At 38.2% G+C, this 21,723-nt stretch overlaps 1 protein-coding gene across 1 annotated transcript; it reads right to left on the bottom strand.

The window, feature by feature from the left end:
• Positions 1-541: 541 nt before the first annotated feature.
• Positions 542-21,537, bottom strand: LOC141127023 (aquaporin-5-like). The gene is made up of 4 exons (XM_073613146.1): positions 21,042-21,537; positions 10,957-11,121; positions 8,221-8,301; positions 542-4,477 (listed from the first exon to the last, which is right to left on the bottom strand). Exons 1-4 carry the CDS (start codon positions 21,414-21,416, stop codon positions 4,268-4,270), a joined length of 831 nt encoding a protein of 276 aa, XP_073469247.1. The 5' UTR covers positions 21,417-21,537; the 3' UTR covers positions 542-4,267.
• Between the last annotated feature and the right edge of the window lie 186 nt (positions 21,538-21,723).

The raw sequence follows: 21,723 nt of genomic DNA, 5'->3' as shown, positions 1-21,723 counted from the left end.
GGAATTGAGTATGCGTGAGCTCTGCTGGTTTAAGGTTTAAGAGGGCCGTTGCCGGTTTGGGAAGAACATTGGTTCCCATGATCGCTCTCACATTTTGGACATAGAGGAGTATCCCTGCTCCCCCACTGATACAGTTGAATGGGTGTTCTGTATGCTCTGTGTAGCAAAAATAAATGTGAGAGCTTCTGAGAAGCCAAAGCCGTTACCAAAGGTGTGGAGGTCAAACAGAGGTCCCATGTGTCACCTTCAAAGATGATTCTTTAGCATTGTAATATCCCCAACTTTGCCTGTTCATTTTTGCTATTCATTTAAAAAGAATCCAACAGTTTGGAGTCCACTATCCACTATTCTGTGAATAGAAACAAGTGGATTTGATTATTAAAAAAGAGAATGAAATGTATGCAGTAGCATGTAATTTCTGTAGTAGTTTAATGTAAAAAAAAATCTGATTGGTTTCTTTTGTAAATACATGCATTTTCAGATGTATGGTGGTTCTTATCAATGGATGCAGACTGATTCCTGAAGTAAAATGTGCACAAAGTAAGGTAAACCAATAAAAAGTTTAATGTTATGAATTGATCTGACAGTCTGCATTAATGCAGTTATAACAATGCAAATGCAGGCTGGAATACATTAGAAGGCTATAAATGTGTAAATGTGAATGGAGTAGGCACCACTTACATTCCTTTACACATGAGTATAATTAAACTGTACAATGATAATAATGAACCATTAAAGAACATTTTAGTAAACTCTTTTGCTTTGTTGCAGATAGACCACAATCTTCCTTTATCCCGGAGTCTTTTTTTAAGTTTTCAATTAAAGGGCTCATCTAAAGCAGAAACATTTCCATGTACTTATGCAAAATGTACAAGATGCATGGGCAAATGAAAAATTTTGTTTGAGAGTACTAATATCTACCACTGTTTATATTGTACATTGCCCTACACAGCTCGGTTTAAAGTGTATGTATAGCCAAAGGGTATCTTTTAGTTTTGGATAATGAAAGGCAGGGTTAAAACCCATTCTTTTTTTTGCTGTCCTGGTTCTGCTTATGGCATCTTCTCAAAGTGAGAAAAAGTCCTTTCTTAAATATCGGCCATTATAACAGGTACCACCAATGGATAAATTACCCTCACCACTTGCTCTGGTCTAACATTTTGGCAATCCCTCACTTTTTGTTTCAGTGACAGTGGCCACCAGGACAAACTGAAGGAGTAAATCTCTCCAGTGAGGATATAGACAGCAGCAAAAACTTGACTTAAGATATAACCTTCACCACCCTACCCAAAACTTTAAAAAAAAAAGCCTTCACATACATGTTAAAGCCTAACTGATTTTTTAGTTTAAAATTTTCAGTTTAATTCTTATGGACATTCCATGTCCATAAAAACAAAAGATGTGCAGAGTCTTACAGTTTTTCTTTAGAAAGAAACCTCCGAGTACAACAGGCTGTCTCTGCCAGCAGCTGCAGGAAAGTAACCTGTGGGGGGAAAGTGCAGAGGTCTGACACATCTCTTGCTGAACTAGATAGAGCTAGAGTTATTCAACCAAAAGGGAGCATGAGCTTTAGCTCTGACTCAGCAGGGGTGGGTAGGACCTCTGCAGAGAGCCTGTTGCTTCCACACACAAAGCAAGGGTCCTTCGCTGCAGCTTGTCGGCAAGAGCAAGCTTTTCTATTCATGCTTTGTCCTGTTATTTTTTTTTTTTTTTAAAAAGCTGTAAAACCTTGCAAAACTTTGATGCACCTGGAATGTATAGTGGCTAAACGTTCAATTTAAGATAATTGCATGGGATCCTTTACAACTACAGTGCAGTGAGTGTGAACACATGGTAATGTACGTCACTATAAAACACGTTGTTGAATGACTGCTGATGTAACTGAGTCATAAAGGAGTTTTCCAGTTTGACAGGAAAACGGGTCATCTGCTCCGCACACCTGTCCGGGACTCCCCGTTGATTCCATACTTTAGATTTCACATGTAGTGCCACCTACCGGTAAAAGCTAGGGGCAGCTGAATCTTCCAGGTCCATGTGTTTTAACTGAAGTAATTAATTCTCAGCTAGGAAATTTATTTTTTAAAATCACTGCTTTATAAATACACCCTGTGTCACAGTATAAATAACCATTCTGTTTGAATAACTACATTTTAGGGGTCTATTGATCAATGTTTTCAACCAGGATTCACTCAACTGTTGCTATTTAAATCTTAAGTGAAAATGTGTGAAACTTGTGTAAAAACATTGGCAAAATAGAACTCTAAAGACCCGTACACAAGCTTTGATTTTCGGACATCAATTGTGTTACGACGATTGATCATCCGCAAATCTTACCGTTAGGACGGTGCTTTCGACAGTCGATTTTACTTATTCGTCAGACAAAAGCTGGATGTGCAGACTATACAATTTTTGTCAGATGTGAACTCAACATCTGATTTTCGTTTCATTAGTATGGTTTTCATACGAAAAAAATCGTAACTCAGAAACGAAAGAATACATACAAAATTATTCAACACGTTACGTTACTTCTGACGTTGTATTCTGTTAAAACGAAAATTCTCGTATTGTTAGTAACCTCTTCACTTTCGACATAAGACTAGCATGCCACAAACATCAGACGTTCTGTTGTCCGAAAATCAAAGCGTGTGTACGAGGATTTAGATCAACAAGAAACAGCAAATGTGGCAGGAAAAATCCATAGAGGAATCAGTTGGGTAATTTCTGCTTTAACTTGAAATCTAAAAATAATTATCCTGCCTAAAATCAGGCATTTGCAAAATGCTTAATATTACATTTTTAAGCCAGAAAAAATCCTTTCTTTTGCTGCTCTCTAATTTAGTTTCACTCTAATACATAAGGCATGAGATTCACTCTCTTTAGAAATAAGCCCTACCAATTGCCATTTCCCTGTCTAATGTGACTGCTTCCATGCAAGGCCACCAATAAGGGAGTAGTGCCTGCCCTCCAGTACCGGGCCTGGCTTTTCAGAGGGCTTATACCAAGCTTTAAAGAGGCATTATATTGCCTCCTCACTACCTGATTTAACTCTGTAATTTAGGCACCACCACAAACATATATTGCAGGCGGTTGTAGCACAGCCCCATTGAACTCAATGGGCAAGTTTGACAAGCGATGCCACTTTATTCATTACCCAATCCTGACCCCTGAACTATGTACATTACCCACTACTGACCCCTGAACTTTGTACATTACACCCCTGACCCCTGCACTCTAAGCATTACCCACTCCTGACCCACTCCTGACCCACTCCTGACCCCTGCACTATGTACATTACCCACTCCTCACCCCTGAACTATGTACATTACACACCTGACGCCTGCACTCTATCCATTACCCACTCCTGCCCCTTGAACTATGTACATGACCCACTCCTGACCCCTGCACTATGTACATTACACACCTGACCCCTAGCACTCTATGCGTTATCCACTCCTGACCCACTCCTGACCCCTGCACTATGTACATTACCCACTCTTAACCATGTACTCTGTACATTCCTGACACCTGCATTTTGTACATTATACCTGCACCCTTTATGTTATATACTCCAGACACCTGCACTTTGTATTTCACATACTTTTGACCCCTGTTCTCTGTACAAGTTTTAAACCTCTCCCACTGTTAGCACAAGTTTGCCTCACTCAAATTTCTCCATGACACACACTGTCTGCAGGCTAGGAGGAGGGGTCCTGGCCCTGTCAGAATGGGGGGCCCTGTCAGGTAGGCTGTACAGGCCCCATTATTTCTCATGGCAGCCCTGTCTTCATGACTAGTAAGGTTACTCTCTTTGACAGGGATCTGGCAGTGGAGGAGCTTAGCTTTTAAGATTTTTCTTAGTTTTTCATAGTATTTGTAAAAATATTTCTATTCTTTATAAGTTCAAGAAAGTGACTTTTTCAGTAAAGTGCTATTGATTACTATGGTTGCCTTAAAATTAGACTTTCTTTGTGCCAATGTGTTACTCAGTCTACTCCTTTTTTTTCAAGCTTCATCAGCTGCCATTTGGCCAGTGATACTCTGGGATTTCTGTTTTCCATTGGCTCATACCATAGCTAAATCTAATCAATAAATTAACCAAAAATAAGCTAAAAATGTCTCTAATAAAACTTAAAAAAACCCCAAAAAATCTGTGCATTGTTATAACATAACAGCACAGGAGAAATATAAGTGACAGGAGCCATTTAACTGGCACATTGGTCTCGAATTTGACACACAAATGATACTGCCCATTAGACAAGAATTCTTGCTACATAGAGAATCGCTTATTTATACGCTCTGGACAATCCAATGAACGCTTCCTGTGCTGTTCCTGCTGCTCATTCCATTCATCTTCAGGATGGTATGTTCCCAGAAATATGGCCAGTCTTTCCGAGGGTGTCCTCGCATATGGGTACAGAACGTAGGTGTATATAAAGGAAGCCACCATGCCTCCTACCAGTGGCCCAACCCAGAAAACCTGAGAAAAAAAAACAATCAATGTATATTTTATAATTACATTTCTAATAAAATAACCAGATGACCTACGCTAAATTTAATTCGATTGGAACTTTTTAGCAGTTGTGATTCTGCCATCGTCATGTAGGCATTATAAATCCAACTACACAATGGCCCTGAGGATCTGTGACCAAGAGGAATTTATGGGACTTCAAGCTTTGTGCTGGGGCTTGTGGATTAAACTCTTATGTTTTATTGGTCTTATGCAGCCAGGCTGGCTAAAAAGTAAAATATATGTAAGTCTTTAATTATTATTATTATTATTTGCTATTGCTGCAGCCCTATATCCAGCTGCCCTATTTCTGTGTATAATTATTGTTTATATATGTACATGGGGCAGCCATATTTGTTTATTACTTATGCAGATTCTGCTTCCTGCAATGTAGTGCTACCCAATGGTTGTGCTTTACTGTTTCGTCCCAAAGTGACATTATAAGGGCTGACCTGCTGACTGCAAACAATGCATTCCCTTTGTGGCTTGTATCTCATTTTAACAACAGTTAAAGTACATCTGAGGCCAAAATGTTTTTCTGACATTTTGTATAGAGCAGGTAATGGTAAAACCCCTACTAGATTTTTTGCAGTCTGGTTCATTTAGGGAGATTTTCTTCCACTTCTTGTCCTATAAACACAACAGGAAGCGAGAGGAAATATCCCCAAATATACATTTGTTACTGGAACAAGTGTTGCTATTAGAGGCTTTCCCCTCTATTGCTGTCCTGGTGACAATTTTGAATTTCCGTCACTGTCAGTCCTGGTGACAATGATCATCAGGATGCCTCTTTCTTTATCGTACGAGCCACAGTATTTACTGTATGGGTTATATGGTACCTTTAGGTGATGGACACTGGCACACTCTAGACAGGAAGTTTTGCTCCCTATATAACCCCTCCCCTTACTGGGAGTAACTCAGTTTTCTGGTAGCCATTTCTTCTGCAAGAAGGGTATCAGAATTGGCGTCTCTTTCTTGTAAAGAGCCATATTTAATCATTCACAAGGATAGAGTAGTATTGCGTCCTCATCGTAGCTAGGTGGATTCAGGTTTTCATCTAAACCAGGATATTGTTCTGCCTTAATTTTTTTCTGAACCTTGTTCTACGGAAGAAAAGTCACTACATTCTCTGGATGTAGTGAGATCGGTCAAAATCTATTTGGAGGCGACTGTTCAGGTTCGGAAAATGGATGTTTTGTTTGTGTTGCCTGAAGGTCCTAGAAAAGAACAGGCAGCATCGAAATCTACTATTGCTAAGTGGATTCGGCAATGCACTCCACCAGGGGTGTTAGTGCTTCATGGGCAGTGCATCACCAGGCCTCCATTGCTCAAATCTCCAAGGCTGCAACTTGGTCTTCAGTCCATACATTCACTAGATTCTATCAGGTGGATGTGAGAAGGCATGAGGATATCGCCTTTGGGTGCAGTGTGCTGCAGGCAGCAGTATAGGTCCCCAGGTCTGAATGCACCCTACTTTTGTTTGTTTCCCCTCAGATAGCATTGCTCTGGGACATCCGAAACAGCAAATACTGTGGCTCTGTGTCCCGTAATGTACGATAAAGAAAATAGAATTTTTATAACAGCTTACCTGTAAAATCCTTTTCTTGGAGTACATCACGGGACACAGAGGTCCCTCCCCTCTTCTAATACACATATATTGCCTTGCTACAAAACTGAGGTGCTCCCAGTAAGGGGAGGGGTTATATAGGGAGCTAAACTTTCTGTCTAGGGTGTGCCAGTGTCCATCACCTAAAGGTGCCTATATAACCCATACAGTAAATACTGTGGCTCTGTGATCCGTGATGTACTCCAAGAAAAGGATTTTACAGGTAAGCTGTTATAAAAATTCTATTTTTGTGGCTCTCAATTGTTTTATAATTAAAAAAAAAAAACAAATAACATTGTTTTACGATTTTTTAATTCAAAACATATGGGTAATTTTAGAGAAGTTTGAAAGCCACATTAGAATTTAACCATCTTTCCATTAGTCCTTGACGACAAGAGGGATTATGGATAACAGTAAGATTTTTAATTCCACCATAAAGAAGGTAAAAAAATTTATCAGAATGGTGGCAGCAATTCATATATGTCCTATTCTCAAAGTCAATCTAAAACATCCTTTTTTTGCTGATAATTGCCTGATAATGCGCATGTCCAATGAGATCGCCAGCACAAAGAAGGGAGAGTCCAATGTCTTTTATTATTGGTGTTTATTCACAGAAAGCAACATAAAAAAGCCGGTTTGAGGGTACAAAAAATGGGGCTTTAAAGCACCTTATGATTTTATAGAGTTGACAACTTTAACAAGAATTGTTATTCTCCAATCAATAAGCCTGATGATTCTTATTCCTTGTCCACTGTTACTAAAATTGTTTGCATTATTAAAGCCCCTCCCCCACCCCTCCCCTCGCAAGCAGAATGGCTGGATTTTTTTGTTTTCCTTTTTTTTTAAAACTTTCGCCTCGTCCCTAACACCATTCTGACGTAGGCCAAGGTGATGTGTAACTGGTCCTGCAGCCTTCTGGGATACTTGCATCACAACTCCATGGAGGCTGCAGGCTCAGCACACACAGTGGCTTGGGGGTGGTATTTACCCATGTATTTGTACTTTTATTCAATTAATGAAAAAAAACTTCTGCATCTTTTTACTGCTGTATGTGTTTTTGCTATACAATTGTTTGTACTTGTAATTAAAATTTATATTTTGACGCTATATAAATGAATAATAATACCAACACTGACTCTTGTTACTTCGTTTTATAGAAAATAATTTATTTTATGACCAGAGGATCTTAATATAGTCCTACTCATTCTAAAGAACTAAGGCCCGCCTTTTGGAAACATTTTATCAATGTCAACTTGCCTTTATATAAAGATATCTATGTTAGACTGGGGTTGCCCCAAAAAATATGATAAAATTTGGTCTAAATGGTTGGCTGACATAACCACAGCCTCTATGCTTGATAAACCATAGTATCTTTGTAATTCTATATTTGTGATGTATATAATGGAGATATGAGTTGATACTGGAGACATTCTCTTTTTACTACCATTTCTGATATTCACGGGAAGTCCCTTCATTAGGAACTGAGCCATACGAAGATCCAACATGGTCACCTGAATCCTAGAGTTTGCTACTGATTGTCACAACTCCTGCGTGGGTAACTGTGGGTAACTGTGTCCTTTACTGTGACCTTTTGTTTTGTTGTATTGTATGCTTGTACATTTGATATCTTAATAAAAAAAGATATAAAAAAAAAAAGAACTAAGGCCCCCTTTACATTTTAATATATTGGCATTAAGAAACGTGCTAAAATTGCAGCAATACGCAAAGCATGCATTTGGGTGTCATTCATTGTTTATAACACCAGAAATGTGTGTAGCAGATGCACATTTTGCCATGCATTTTGTTGCACAACAATTGTGCTACAAAAGTGTCCAAATACACGGTCAAAAAACATGTGACGCTCCACACCTGAGGAGCTTCATTGGCACATTTGCCATGCGTAGAGTAGTCAAGTAAATGGGGTGCCCTATGCATGACATGCAGAAACATGTGAAAAATGCACCAAAAAAAAAAAAAACAAGTGGCAATGCATGTTCACATTACGCAAAGTGTGAATGGGGCCTAAGAAAAGAAAAAAAAATGTAGTGCAGAAACTCTTACATCTAAGCCAACAGATAACTCAACATGGACATTCTAATTTTCTTACCCACTGATTGCGAAAAATTCTCACAATGACAGCTGGAGAGAAGGATCGTACAGGATTCATTGAGCAGCCAGTGAAATATATCTGGAATGTTTAAAACATTGTTATTATTATTTTAATGAAATGGCTGTAAAGATAAACACATACTCAGTATGTAATGTACAAGAGATATAGTGGACTTCAGGCTTCCACTTACCCATGGTAACCAATTCTCAAATAGGATATACTTACCTTAATCAAGTGGCTCTGGTCATCTTCACTGTTCAGCTTCCCAGTACTACACAACCTTTTTCTGCAAAATCTACCCAGCCCCCTGTTTTTGGGGGTACCATGCCTTGAGGGCTGTTAGGTCGGCATCCTGGGAGTAACCAGACAGTTCCTTTTTCCTTTCCTTTCCTTTCCTTTCCTTTCCTTTCCTTTCCTTTCCTTTCCTTTCCTTTCCTTTCCTTTCCTTTCCTTTCCTTTCCTTTCCTCCTCTCCTCTCCTCTCCTCTCCTCTCCTCTCCTCTCCTCTCCTCTCCTCTCCTCTTCTCTTCTCTTCTCTTCTCTTCTCTTCTCTTCTTTCCTTTCCTTTCCTTTCCTTTCCGCAGCAAAGCGGCAGAGCTAACAGAAGAACCTGCATAAAATATGCACCCAATGTACTAGCGTTTAGCGTTTATATTACCTTAATCAAGTGGCTCTGGTCATCTTCACTGTTCAGCTTCCCAGTACTACACAACCTTTTCTGCAAAATCTACCCAGCCCCCTCTTTTTGGGGGTACCATGCCTTGAGGGCTGTTGGGTCGGCAACCTGGGAGTAACCAGACAGGTCCTCTTCCTTTCCTTTCCTTAAAATATGCACTCAATGTACTAGCGTTTAGCGTTTATATTATCTTAATCAAGTGGCTCTGGTCATCTTCACTGTGCAGCCTCCCAGTATTACACAACCTTTTCTGCAAAATCTACCCAGCCCCCTGTTTTTGGGGTATCATGCCTTGAGGGCTGTTGGGTCGGCAACCTGGGAGTGACCAGACAGGTCCTCTCCTTTCTTTTTCTCTCCTCTCCTTTCTTTCCTCTCTTTTCCTTTAGTTTCCTTTCCTTTCTTCTCTTTCCTTTCTTTCCCTTCCATCTTTTCTTTCCTTTCCTGCCTTCTTTTCCTTCCTTCAGCAGCAAAGTGGCAGGGCTAGCAGAAGATCCTGCATAAAATATGTACCCAATGTACTAGTGTTTAGATGCATTACCTTAATCAAATAGCTCTGGTCATCTTCACTGTGCAGCCACCCAGTACTACACAACCTTTTCTGCAAATCTACCCAGCCTCCTGTTTTTAGGGGTATCATGTCTTGAGGGCTGTTGTGTCAGCAACCTGGGAGTGACCAGACAGGTCTTCTCCTCTCTTATCCTCTCCTTTCCTTTTGCAGAAAAGCGGCAGAACCAGCAGAACACCCTGCATAAAATATGCACCCAATGTACTAGCAATTAGATGCATTCAGATGCATGCTTTTCTTCTAATGGCTTTAGGTGTGTATGCGTATTCGCTTTTACATGCACTCGCATACATGAGTAATATCTGCAGATACATTCGGCCCTGGATGCAGCTTAATTTTTTGTACTCCAAAAAAAAACTCCTAAACACAGCTCACATTTTAGTTTTTAGACACATCTTTGTGCATGGCCCCGCTGTTTCACATGGTGCTGCGTTTAGATGCATACAAAACTATACATTGTGCAGTGATTTAGACAGCCACGTGAATTAGCCCATAATCATCCTTCAGAATACGATTGTGTTGTTCAAAGTATTCTTGGCTTTCCAAAGGTCTCTATGGGGTTGATCTATTAAAATTGGAGAGTGCAAAATCTGGTGCAGAACTGCACAGAAACCGATCAGCTTCGAGGTTATTTTGTCAAAGCTTAACTGAACAAGCTGAAGTTAGAGGCTGATTGGCTACCATGCACAGCTGCAACAGATTTTGCACTCTCCAGTTTTAGTAAATCAACCCCTACGTGTCACTTTTTTTTATCTCATAGTATTATATAGCATTTCTTTTTAAAGGATAGGTGTATGTCCAGTAAAACATTAGCACAGATTAGGCACTACATTAACCTTACCATCAGAGCGGTGGCACAGTAACTTTTCACATGTGCAATGGCTCTCTACACCTCTCCCTCTGCCCATTGCATTTACAGCTTCCCCATACCATAGCTTCAGTGAGCAGACTGTAGGCGAGGTCTGCCTCAGGCTGACTTATAGAGAATAATATATGGAGAAAAAACATCACTTTGTACGCATTACAAAAAAATGTAATAACATTTACATAAAACAGTTTCCTTTTAACTGTGTGTGCACCACTTCAGTCCATTGGGAGAGTCAGAAGATTTACAGAGGTAGGATCCTGGACTTAAAGGATAAGTTCACCTTTTTAAAAATACGAATAAATGCAGATTTTTTGCAGTGCATTTATTAGTTTTCTTTATAGCTTATAATTTTCTTTTTAATGCCTAAAGAGCAATGCACCTAAGACTTTTTGTCAACTTTGGTCAAAAATTTGCTGTAAAGTCACGTACCGGTTGGATCACCGGGTGCAAAAAGGAACCACATCTAATTGAGATGAATGCTACCATTTATTAAATAAATTTGGGTTTAAACCATTGAAATCTAATTGATTACAGTGAGCAACTGTATACCATTCCTTAATGCACTAAATCAACCCATAAATGCAATAGTTTTTTCAAGTCAGAATAAATTTAGTAAATTACTTACTCCAATGAGATGTCCCAGAGTGACAGAAAGGCCGATGGAAATAGACGGAGATCCTACATTATCTGATCGCCGTGCATCAGTGGTTGCAAAGATACACAAAACCAGTTGGAAGGTAAGAATCATCTCAACGACAAGACCCAGTCCTGGAGTTGTGTTATTACTGAGCTAAAATAATAAAATGAAGTATTTGTCAGAGGACATAGTACCCAGCATGCACTCTAATTTAAAGCAATTACATTAATTAGTTAAAAATATGTTTGGAAATAACTTCTAAAATCCATGTTATGGGATAACAATATTTAGAGCATAAAATGATCCTTCTGCCACAATATTATATTGATTTGAGTTGTTGTAGCTAGTTTTACTATCTTGTGAACTTCTAATTTGGAAGAAAGTAAAGCTAATTTACTAGGGATTAGGAAAAAACCTAGTTTAGATTTACTAAAGAAAGTTTTGTCTATTATAGTCATTGCAATGTAAAATGCATTAACAGAGCCACCAAGTAATAAGTGGAAATGTAATTAGCCTACCAGCCAATGTTTTTTCCAGTGGATAGAGTGGGAAGGGTTATAAACTCTGTTTATATGAAAATCTTTCTTTTAATACATTTTTATTGAAATTTTCATCATAGAAATTTATAGAAATTTACATAAGAGAGAAAAAAACAACAAAACACAATTAACAACATGAAAATGTATGATAGTGCCCATTAGTGTCCTAAATATATTTAGGAATTAACGTAGGTTACTATGAAAATATTAAGAATAATTTACAAGTGTACGTTAGTGATTAAGCAATAATAACCATAATTAATAATAACCATAATTAAGTATAAAAGAAAAAGGGAAAAAAGGGGCGACTTGGGCCTATCAACAGAGCGTCCAATAATATATAAGTAAAAATGGGTTTTATGGTCACATGGGAGAATTTTAAGATATTAAGGTTGGAAAATCAGGTTTTTCCATTAAAGATATCCAGGGGAGCCATACGTCTCCCCACAAATGAAAATCTTTTTTTTTTTTGCAAAATCTTTTTATTAAGTTTTATATTGTCATACAAAATTGCCCATACAAGGGCCAAACCCATATGAAAATCTTTAATAAATTCAGATTGAAAACAAATAAACTCTGTTACCAACCCATTAGAGAACCTTCCTCTAAGTGCCACTGTGATCCCTCCATTTGTGACAAATACAGCAACAAAACAATGTTGTTTAGTGTCATATAGAAGATTTTGTATTACAACCCCTGTCATGCTTTTTTTATTGTTGTCTGTGTCCCCATGTCCCTAATTGAAAGACTCCTCTCTATTCTTTTTGTAGTTATTGAGACAAGAAGAGAGGGAAAACCTCTCCAAAAGTGACAAATACAGCAATACAACACTATTATTTGGTAGTTAGTAATCAGTGTTGCGCTATAAAAAGAAAAAAAAATCATAAGTAAATAGTCCCAAGTGAAAAATTAAATTAACATCCAAAAAACGATGGTGAAAAATTCTTGTAGCCACAGATCAGAGGTGAGTCACATCACACTCCCTTCACTGCCAGTCCTGCCTGTAACTAGGCGGTCCTGGCCATTTGGTAAGAGTACATATTGTCCATATGTTGGTGGTCGGCCTTTGTGGTGAAGGAAGTGTGATGTGACTCACCTATGATCTGTGGCTACAATAATTTCTCACCATCGTTTTTTGCGACTGTTTTTGAATTGATTTTTTACTTATTTACTTATGATTTTTTTTTATAGCGCAGCACTTTGTTTACTCATTTTTCTTTTGTGACAAATATCTCTCTGATGTGTTTGCAGTTTATGCACTGTATTAGACGTTGACACAAGCGCAGTATTTTGTTTCTTTTCACTATTATTTGGTAGCACTTGTGGAAGGGTTAGAACACTGGAACATAAAGTAGGATCAAATATCTTTGAAGGAGACACAGACAGCAATAAAACCCAAACAGTAGTCCTCCCCCACTCCATCCAAAACTTAAAATAGTTTTACACATTTTTTTGGTTCTTTTGCTCATGGTAGCTTTAAAGAAGCAGTCTCTATAGAACCCACTTTTGAGTTTTTATATATATTTTTTTCTTTTTTTCTTTTGTTTTTAGTTGTTTATCTTTTCATGTCAGGGATTTTGTGGTGTAATCCCATTACTTGTAAAATTATTGTGTAACCAAAAAATTTCAATAAATGAAATATGGGAAAAAATACAGAAAAAATCTGTTCCCCAGGGGACAAAGTACTATGGGGTTGATTTACTAAAACTGGAGAGCGCAAAATCTGCTGCAGCTGCGCATGGTAGCCAATCAACTTCTAACTTTAGCTTGTTCAATTAAGGTTTGACAAAAAAACAAAACTGGAAGCTGATTGGTTTCTATGCAGAGCTGCACCAAATTCAGTTTTATAAAATGAACCCTATGGAGTGCTTCCAGCTTAGTAGTGCTGAACAGTGAGTGTGCTTTACTGCACTTGTCCAAATACAAATGGGGTTCATTTACAAAAGGAGTCAAGACTTTTCACTCAGAAGTTGTTAGTGTTCACGTCAACCAACCAACCAATCAACCAATTAACCAACTAACCAACCAAACAATTATGTGCCAGCAAAAATCCTCTTTTCTAAATGTCCTTTGGACAGACTTAGGTGGACAAAGTGAACAGGGGTTCCCCTCTTTTTCCTAACATTCCCTTGCAAAGCAAACATACATTTTGCTACGTGAATAGCTTTTACCCCCTAAATAAGCCAGCCCTTGCATGTCATGCTCAGACCCATAATATACAGTAAACATACAATCTCAAAGCAACATGTCCTGTAATAAATCAACAGCCAATAAAATGTATGTAAAGCCAAAACATTTTTTGACAGTTTTTTTGCTGTCTGTGTACCATTGGGATTATGTCTTTCCCTTTCTGCACCAGAGATGCAACTTTATCTAAAACGTAAAAAAATAAAAAGTTTTACTTCAACCACTTTAATCCTGGGCACTTTTACCCCCTTCCTGCCCAGGCCAATGTTCAGCTTTCAGTGTTGTTGCACTTGCAATTGTGCTGTCATGCAACACTGTACCCACACTATATTTTTATCATTTTGTTCACACAAATAGAGCTTTCTTTTGGTGGTATTCAATCACCACTGGGTTTTTTATTTTTTGCTAAATAAATAAAAAATGATTGAAGTTTTTTTTTTAAAAAAAACATGTTTTTTTTCGTTTCACTTAGAAAATTTTGCAAATAAATATTTGTTCTTCATAAATGTTGTGCAAAATGTATTCTGCTACATTTCTTTGGTGAAACTAACCCAAATCAGTGTATATTGTTTAGTCTGTAGGAAAGTTATAGAGTTCACAAACTGGTATATATCTGAAAATTGATCAGTCCTAAAGTACTGATGGCCTATCTCATTTCTTGAGGCCCTAAAATGACAGAAATACCCCTCAAATTACCCCTTCTTGGAAAGTAGACAGTCCAAGGTATTTAGTAAGAGGCTTGTTGGGTTTTTAAAGTTGTCATTTTTTGTCATTTTTTTTGGAAAATTAAGAAATTAAAAAAAATTTCACATACTGTCACCAGTGCAGTACAGCGTCATCATATAACTTGTGTGGCGGTGATCAGGGACACTGACTGGTGACAGTACGAAAAAAAAAAAAAATTCTAATTAAAAAAAAAAATGTGTTTTTTTTTTTTTTTCTTTTTACACATTATGTTTGCTTATAGCAGTGTATTACATTGCTATAAGCAAGCATTTCACTGAATGAAACTTTCAGTCTTGTGATTTAGCTGTGATTGGTCAAAGCTAATCCCATGGTACAGATGGGCTGTGATTGGCCCTGTCTGTACCATGTGATTAAGTTGACTGATCACAGCTAGCAACACACTATACACAATGAATGGCTTGAAAGGAATTCATCCATTGGGTACAACTATCATGTGACCTGCTGTGATTCATCATGGTGGTCACCTGGTACTGGCAATGAGCCAGTACTCTGATTGGCCATTGACTGTGTTCCATGTACACGACCAGTGACAGATCGCGCCACAGCGAGGCCCCGCAGCCACGCAATCGGCTCTTCCTGATAGGACGTCATATGATGTCCAGTCAGGATAGGAGAGCCACCGCCAGGCTGTTATTCTGCTAATGGCTGGGTGGGAACTGGTTAAGCAAGGGTGCTGACTACCCTCTCTGAAATCCATATAGTCAGTAAAGGAAGAACCAACAAAGTAAAATATGAAATCTAGTAAATCTGATGCACAAAAATGTAAAATGCTTTGTTGTAAACTTTGCAAGGATAATCCCAACGGCCGGAGGAACCCATTTAAATACTGGTATGACCTGTGTACATGGGCATTGTTTTCCCATGTTTGATGTTCACCACAGGCAGGTGAACAGATTCCTATTGGCTTCAATGAAATAGGGTAGATGACGGTTCAGAGGCTGCATTTGACCAACAATTGTCTTTAGATTTGAAAAAAACATGTACATTATGGAGAAACCTAAACATTCCATTCGGATGGTATCAAATCAGGCAGGCCCCTGTGCTACAAAGTTGATATGCATGTAAAGGAGGTTGCGCAATCATATTGTTTAGTGTATGGTCAGTGTAGGGAAGCAGCAGGTCCTATTGAGGTGCATTTGGATTGTAAGCAAAATTGATCAAACACAGCCATTTCTTGTCAAATGCTGCATTTTGCATTTGATTGCATATATTTGAACAGTGCTAAGTTTGACAAGAATGTCCATCTATTTGTGCCCATAAAGTTTAGTAAAAAAACAATTTTAAAAAGATATATAGTTACAGTATTATTATGATGCATTGTTTGATAAAACGTTCTATAAACAGCATATCAGATTTCTTAGGAACGACAGGTATGATATTCAAATATCTAAAGGCTCAGAAAAGACTGGTTGAAGATTTTTATGATGCCTTACCTCTTGGTAAATATTTATAATGTTCTGTACTGACCATTTTGGTGGCTACACACACTTCGATAAATGATCGATTTCTTTTCAGAATAATCTCTTCCAATAGGGATAATCAATCTATAGTTGATTGACACGTCACACGTGGGGAATACATTTTGCTTGATAGCTAAGACACAATCATAACCTGCTATTGTAAATTTTCTATCCCACATCTGTTTCCAGCATGTAATCTCATGATCAGATCACGTGACCTGCATGCTTTGGACAATCACAGTGCGATCTTCTGTGAGAGCCATGATTGGCCAAAGACAGGGTGCCTTTGGCCAATCATGGCTCGGGGGGCTAAGTCCACACCCCATGCTATATAAGGCTGCTTACACAGTGGCCGTATGTAGTGTGATAGTGGAGATTGAGAAGTTGAGCTAGATTAGGCAGGTTAGTTAGTGGTGTGCAGGCAGTTTAATATATATATATATATATATATATATATATATATATATATATATATATATATAATAAAACAGTGTAGTCAGTGTAAAATATCTATACAGTGCATGCAGGTAATGTATTAATATATACCGTGTAATATATATATATATATATATATATATATATATATATATATATATATACAGTGCATTCAGTGTAGACTATATATACAGTGCAGTCAGTGCAGAGTATACAATACAGTGCACTGAAGTGGTTAAGGGGAACCCTGTGACAGAATTAAGAAAAAAAACGCATGGGGTCCCCTCCAAAATCCATACTAGACCCTTTGGGACTGATTTTAAGGGAAACTCCATGGCAAAATGTAAAAAGAAAACAGCGTGGTGTCCCCCAAAATTTATACCAGGCCCTTTGGGTCTTGCATAGATTTTAAGGGAAACTCCACGCCAAAAAAAATTAAAAATTGGCGTGGGTCCCCCCAAAATCCATACCAGACCCTTATCTAAGCAAGCAGCCTGGCAGGCCAGGAAAGGGGGGTGGGGACGAGCGAGCGCCCCCCTTCTGAACCATACCAGGCCACTTTCCCTCAACATGGGGAAGGTGCTTTGGGGTCCCCCAGATCATGCCCTCCCCCTATGTGAATGTGTATGGGGTATATTTTACCCCTACCCATTCACCAAAAAAGTCAAAAAGTAAAAACCAGAATAGACAGCTTTTGACAATTCCTTTATTTAAAAAGAAAAAAAAAAGTGTCCCGCGATGTCCATCCATCTTCAATCACGTCTTCAATCATGCCGCCGGATGGACCCAAAAAATAGAAATAATAAAAATAAAGCTCGGCCTCAATGGGAGGCATCTGCTGTCTCTTGGCTGGGACAGCTGTTATATAGGCAAGGGCGGGACCCTGCCCCCTTCTGATGTCATGTGACATCATGTGACATCTTACGGGAGGGGCCATCTGGTTACGTCAGCAGGTAGCCCTGCCCTTGCCCATATAACAGCTGTCAAAGCCAAGAGACAGCAGTTGTCAGGAGGCCTCCCATGGAGGCGGAGTTTTTTTGTTTTTTTCTATTTTTCAGGTCCATCAGGTGGCGTGATTGACAATGGATGTACATCATGGGACACTTTTTTTTTTAAGGAATTGTCAAAAACTGTCTATTGTGATTTTTACTTTTTGACATGTTTTTGGTGAAAGGCCTGCCAGGCTACTTGCTCGGATAAGGGTCTGGTATAAATTTTTGGGGGGACCCCACACCAATTAATTAATACATTTTGGCATGGAGTTCCCCTTAAAATCTATGCCAGACCCGAAGGGCCTGGTATGGATTTTAGGGGGGACTCCACACAGTTTTTTTTTTTAATTTTGGCGTGGATTTCTCCCTAAAATCCATATGAGACCTGAAAGGCCTGGTATGGACTGGGGGGGGGGTCCCACACTGATTTTTTTAGTAGATTTTTCATCTGTATTGCCAGGAGCCGGCAATACATTACACCCGCAAGCAAGTTTAAATGACATTTTTTCCTTTAGAAATGTCATTTTGCTGTGGCACTACTACACATTAAACAGATGCGCCACTTTACAGGCAGACTAAATGGGGGCCCCCCAAGCACGATATTTAAAGGAATATTTCATTTTTGTTGTTATACTTTTAGCATGATTAAAATCATTGCTCTTGAAAAAACAGTTGTTTTAAAAACTTTTTTTTACATTGATACATGTCCCCTGGGCAGTACCCGGGTCCCCATACACTTTTTATGGCAATAACTTGCATATAAGCCTTTGAAATTAGCACTTTTGATTTTTTATGGTCACTTCCCCTAGACTTTAATAGGGTTTGTATGTTCGGTCAAACTTTTTGCCTGTTCGCATGTTCTGGTGCCAACCGAACCGGGGGGGTGTTCGGCTCATGTTTACGAACAAAGTATCTCAGTGCTGCCTAACTGATGCAAAATGATCAATAATATTCCACCCCGGGCGACACTGTTTGATCAAATCCAATCTAAATCAAATCTAAATTGATCAGAAGGGAAATTATGGCAATTATTTGATTGTTTGCGGATTCTGTTGTTTTGATCCAACTGCGCATCAGTCGGGTAAAATAATCAAACCGTCTATATTTGTCATTATGCACTGAAGAAGAGGACATGGTGGCTTCAAACCCGAGTCCTCTTCTTCATCTACAGAGTTTAGGATTATTTGAACCTCAAAATGTATGGAAAAATGTCAGATGTAATTCAGTCATAAAACCAGTGGAGGTTTAATAAAACAGTGACTGGATAAGGTACACACTCTGTTATTATATTTAATTAGATTGTAAAATGTGTGTTCTGACCGTACTGTGACGTGAAGGAGCACAAGTTTCTCAGGGCTAGGTTAAGGAATTTTAGTAATAGCTTTATGTGTTTAGTCATATCACAATGTTAAATTCAACTGCTGTAATTTTTTTTTTCTAATGCTATCCTCTGTATGGACAAACAACCTTCATAAATATGTTTTTTCCAATCTAGGAACTTAGCAACCAACATTGAAAGCATTGAGCGTAATGCCTTCAAACAGCTGGAAAACTGGAGTGAGAACCATACCTAGCTTTTTTTTGTCCAATGCAGAGGTAGAAGAATTATTTATCAGTAACAATTACATACCTCCCAACATTTTTAGATGTGAACGAGGGACCCCTATTAGCAAAAGTATGTAGGCACAGGACACCCTGCTGCCACTCCCCCTTAAAGGAGAATTATACAAAAAAATATTTCGTTAAACCAACAAGTGCTTTTTTTTTACCACTACTATTCCTTTATACTGGCTTTTAAAATTTACAAAGACAGCAATTTAGAAATTGGATAAAAGGTTTAGCACCGGGAAACACTTTTTGAAAGATAAAAATTGCGTTTTATATACAGCCATATAGATCAGACCAAAATGAGGGACAAATGAGGAGGAAAGAGGGACAGAGGGACTTTGTACCAAATCAGGAACAGTCCCTCAAAATCAGGGACAGTTGGGAGCTATGCAATTAGAAACATAGTGATAGCTAAAGATCTATATAGGGCAATCAGGACCTCCTTCATCCCGTTGGTGATCCCTCTTGTGATAACTAAAGATCTACCGTATATAGGAGAATCAGGACCTCCTTCCTTCTGTTGGTGATCCCTCTTGTGATGACTAAAGATCTATATAAGAAAACCAGGACCTCCTTCCTTCTGTTGGTGATCCCTCTAGTGATAACTAAAGGTCTCTATATAGAGAAATCAGGACCTCCTTCCTTCTGTTGGTGATCCCTCTAGTGATAACTAAAGGTCTATATCAGTGGTTCTCAACTCCAGTCCTCTGGACCCACCAACAGGCCAGATTTTAGGTATTACCTTGGGGAGATGCAGACTAGAATACTACAATCACTGAGCAGCAAATGATATCACCTGTGATGTATTTCAGTTATCTTGCAAACCTGGCCTGTTGGTGGGTCCTGAGGACAGGCGTTGAGAACCACTGGTCTATATAGAGAAATCAGGACCTCCTTCCTCCTGCTGGTAATCCCTCTAGTAATAACCAAAGATCTATATAGCGAAATCAGGACCTCCCTCCTCTTGCTGATTATCCCTCCAGTGATTTTTTACATGACATTGTGATTTCTAACACTGTCTTCAGTAATATATGATTTAATTAATTACTTTAAACTTTGAAACACTGGATAAATAATACCGTATGATTCAATAAGATTAAATTGTGTACCATTCAAATCTGCTGGCATTCTCAATATTTGGAACCAATAAGCATAGTGAAATGAACCGGTAGTGGGTTATATAACTTGTTATGTATTAAAGCTTACCTGTAACAAGGGAAAAAAACGGAGGTAGTTGCCTGGCCATCATTCCAATGTTTGACCATTTCACTGCTGCCGATGCAAGGCATATGTTTGAGACAGCACCAACCTGTAAACAGATTTTGGCCACTACCACTGCAGGGAGTTCATTTTAATTTTCTCTGCAGAATGTCTGCTCTTTTTAACTCCCCGCCCCAATATGCGCACATACAAACATAAACGCATACGCTGGGTCTGCTAATGAAAATGACAATTGCGCCATACAGGTCAGCTAAGGTTGTGTACATCAAAGTGAGAGCGGTAATTCTAGGGCAATGAATCATTGTTAATATGCTTTATATCTATTTACTGCATCTATTTCATATCTAGTGACTGCATCTTTTCTTATTGTACTTAAAAATGGGTATTATATTATCTGTATGTACACTAAAATTATTTTGGGTGTATTTTTCTGAAAATATGGGTTTGATAAACAGTTGCACTAACAAGAATAATGTTATCTTTTATTTTATTAATGTATGCAAAAAGAAAACAGAAATGTACCTGGCAGCGAAAGGGTTAAACCGCAATGAGTCATGAAAAATAAATTATTGCAACGATAAAGAAATTTGACTTTCACTGTATATATATATATATATATATGTATGTATATATATATATATATATATATATATATATATATATATATATATATATATGTGTGTATATATATATATATATATATATATATATATATATATATATATATATATATATATATAATATAATATAATGCGTGTGTGTGTGTCATTTTTAGTTTCTAAATATAGAAATATAGGATTAGTAACCTGTTATTTTTTTGAAAAAAAAAAAAAAAATGTTGGTCATCTGTACAGTAATCACATTTGGTTTATTTTTATACTTACAGCGTTGATGGCAAGGTTGCCTCGGACAGCTGGTGGAACAACCCCCCACAGTATACCAGCCCCAGCCAATCCTCCCAGAATCTGAGCAATGATGTAAAATGCAGCTCTCCAGATAGAGATATGAGATCCAACAAGGAAGGCCATGGTAACAGCTGGATTTATATTTGCTCCACTAATAGGTCCCATTGTTTGGACAACACTTGCTATCACCAAACCAAAGGCTAGAGAGATCTGGAGCACCGTTGGCAGGGCAGCAGGCCATTTCAGAGCAGATCCAAGTCCAAAGAACACAAAGATCATTGTACCCAGAAACTCGGCAAATATGGCCCGGTAAAAGGCCCATGAACACAGTTCTCTCATTTTGAAGTTTGACATTATATAAAAAAAGTCCTCTTTATCGATTCCTCAGAGCAGTGTAAGCTTCTAGATAACATTTGGCAGCTTATATATCTGTAAGATGTTGAGGTGACAAGTTGAACAAGAGGTGGAGAAGACTATAAGTTCCTCCCCTTGTTCTACATGTTAAAAAACACTTCAGCCTAACAGCATATAAGACCTCCCTCTGTGTCACCCAAAAGAGATTCACAGTTTTTTTCATCATGTGCGATGCATAATTAAACAGATTTATATAACATCTGCGAATGAAATGACATTCTTATCTATTTCATAAGCTCCTTTTGTC

The sequence above is a fragment of the Aquarana catesbeiana genome, linkage group LG02 (assembly GCF_042186555.1).
Source record: "Aquarana catesbeiana isolate 2022-GZ linkage group LG02, ASM4218655v1, whole genome shotgun sequence".
NCBI lineage: Eukaryota > Metazoa > Chordata > Amphibia > Anura > Ranidae > Aquarana > Aquarana catesbeiana.
This window is presented reverse-complemented; position numbering and strand designations above follow the sequence as displayed.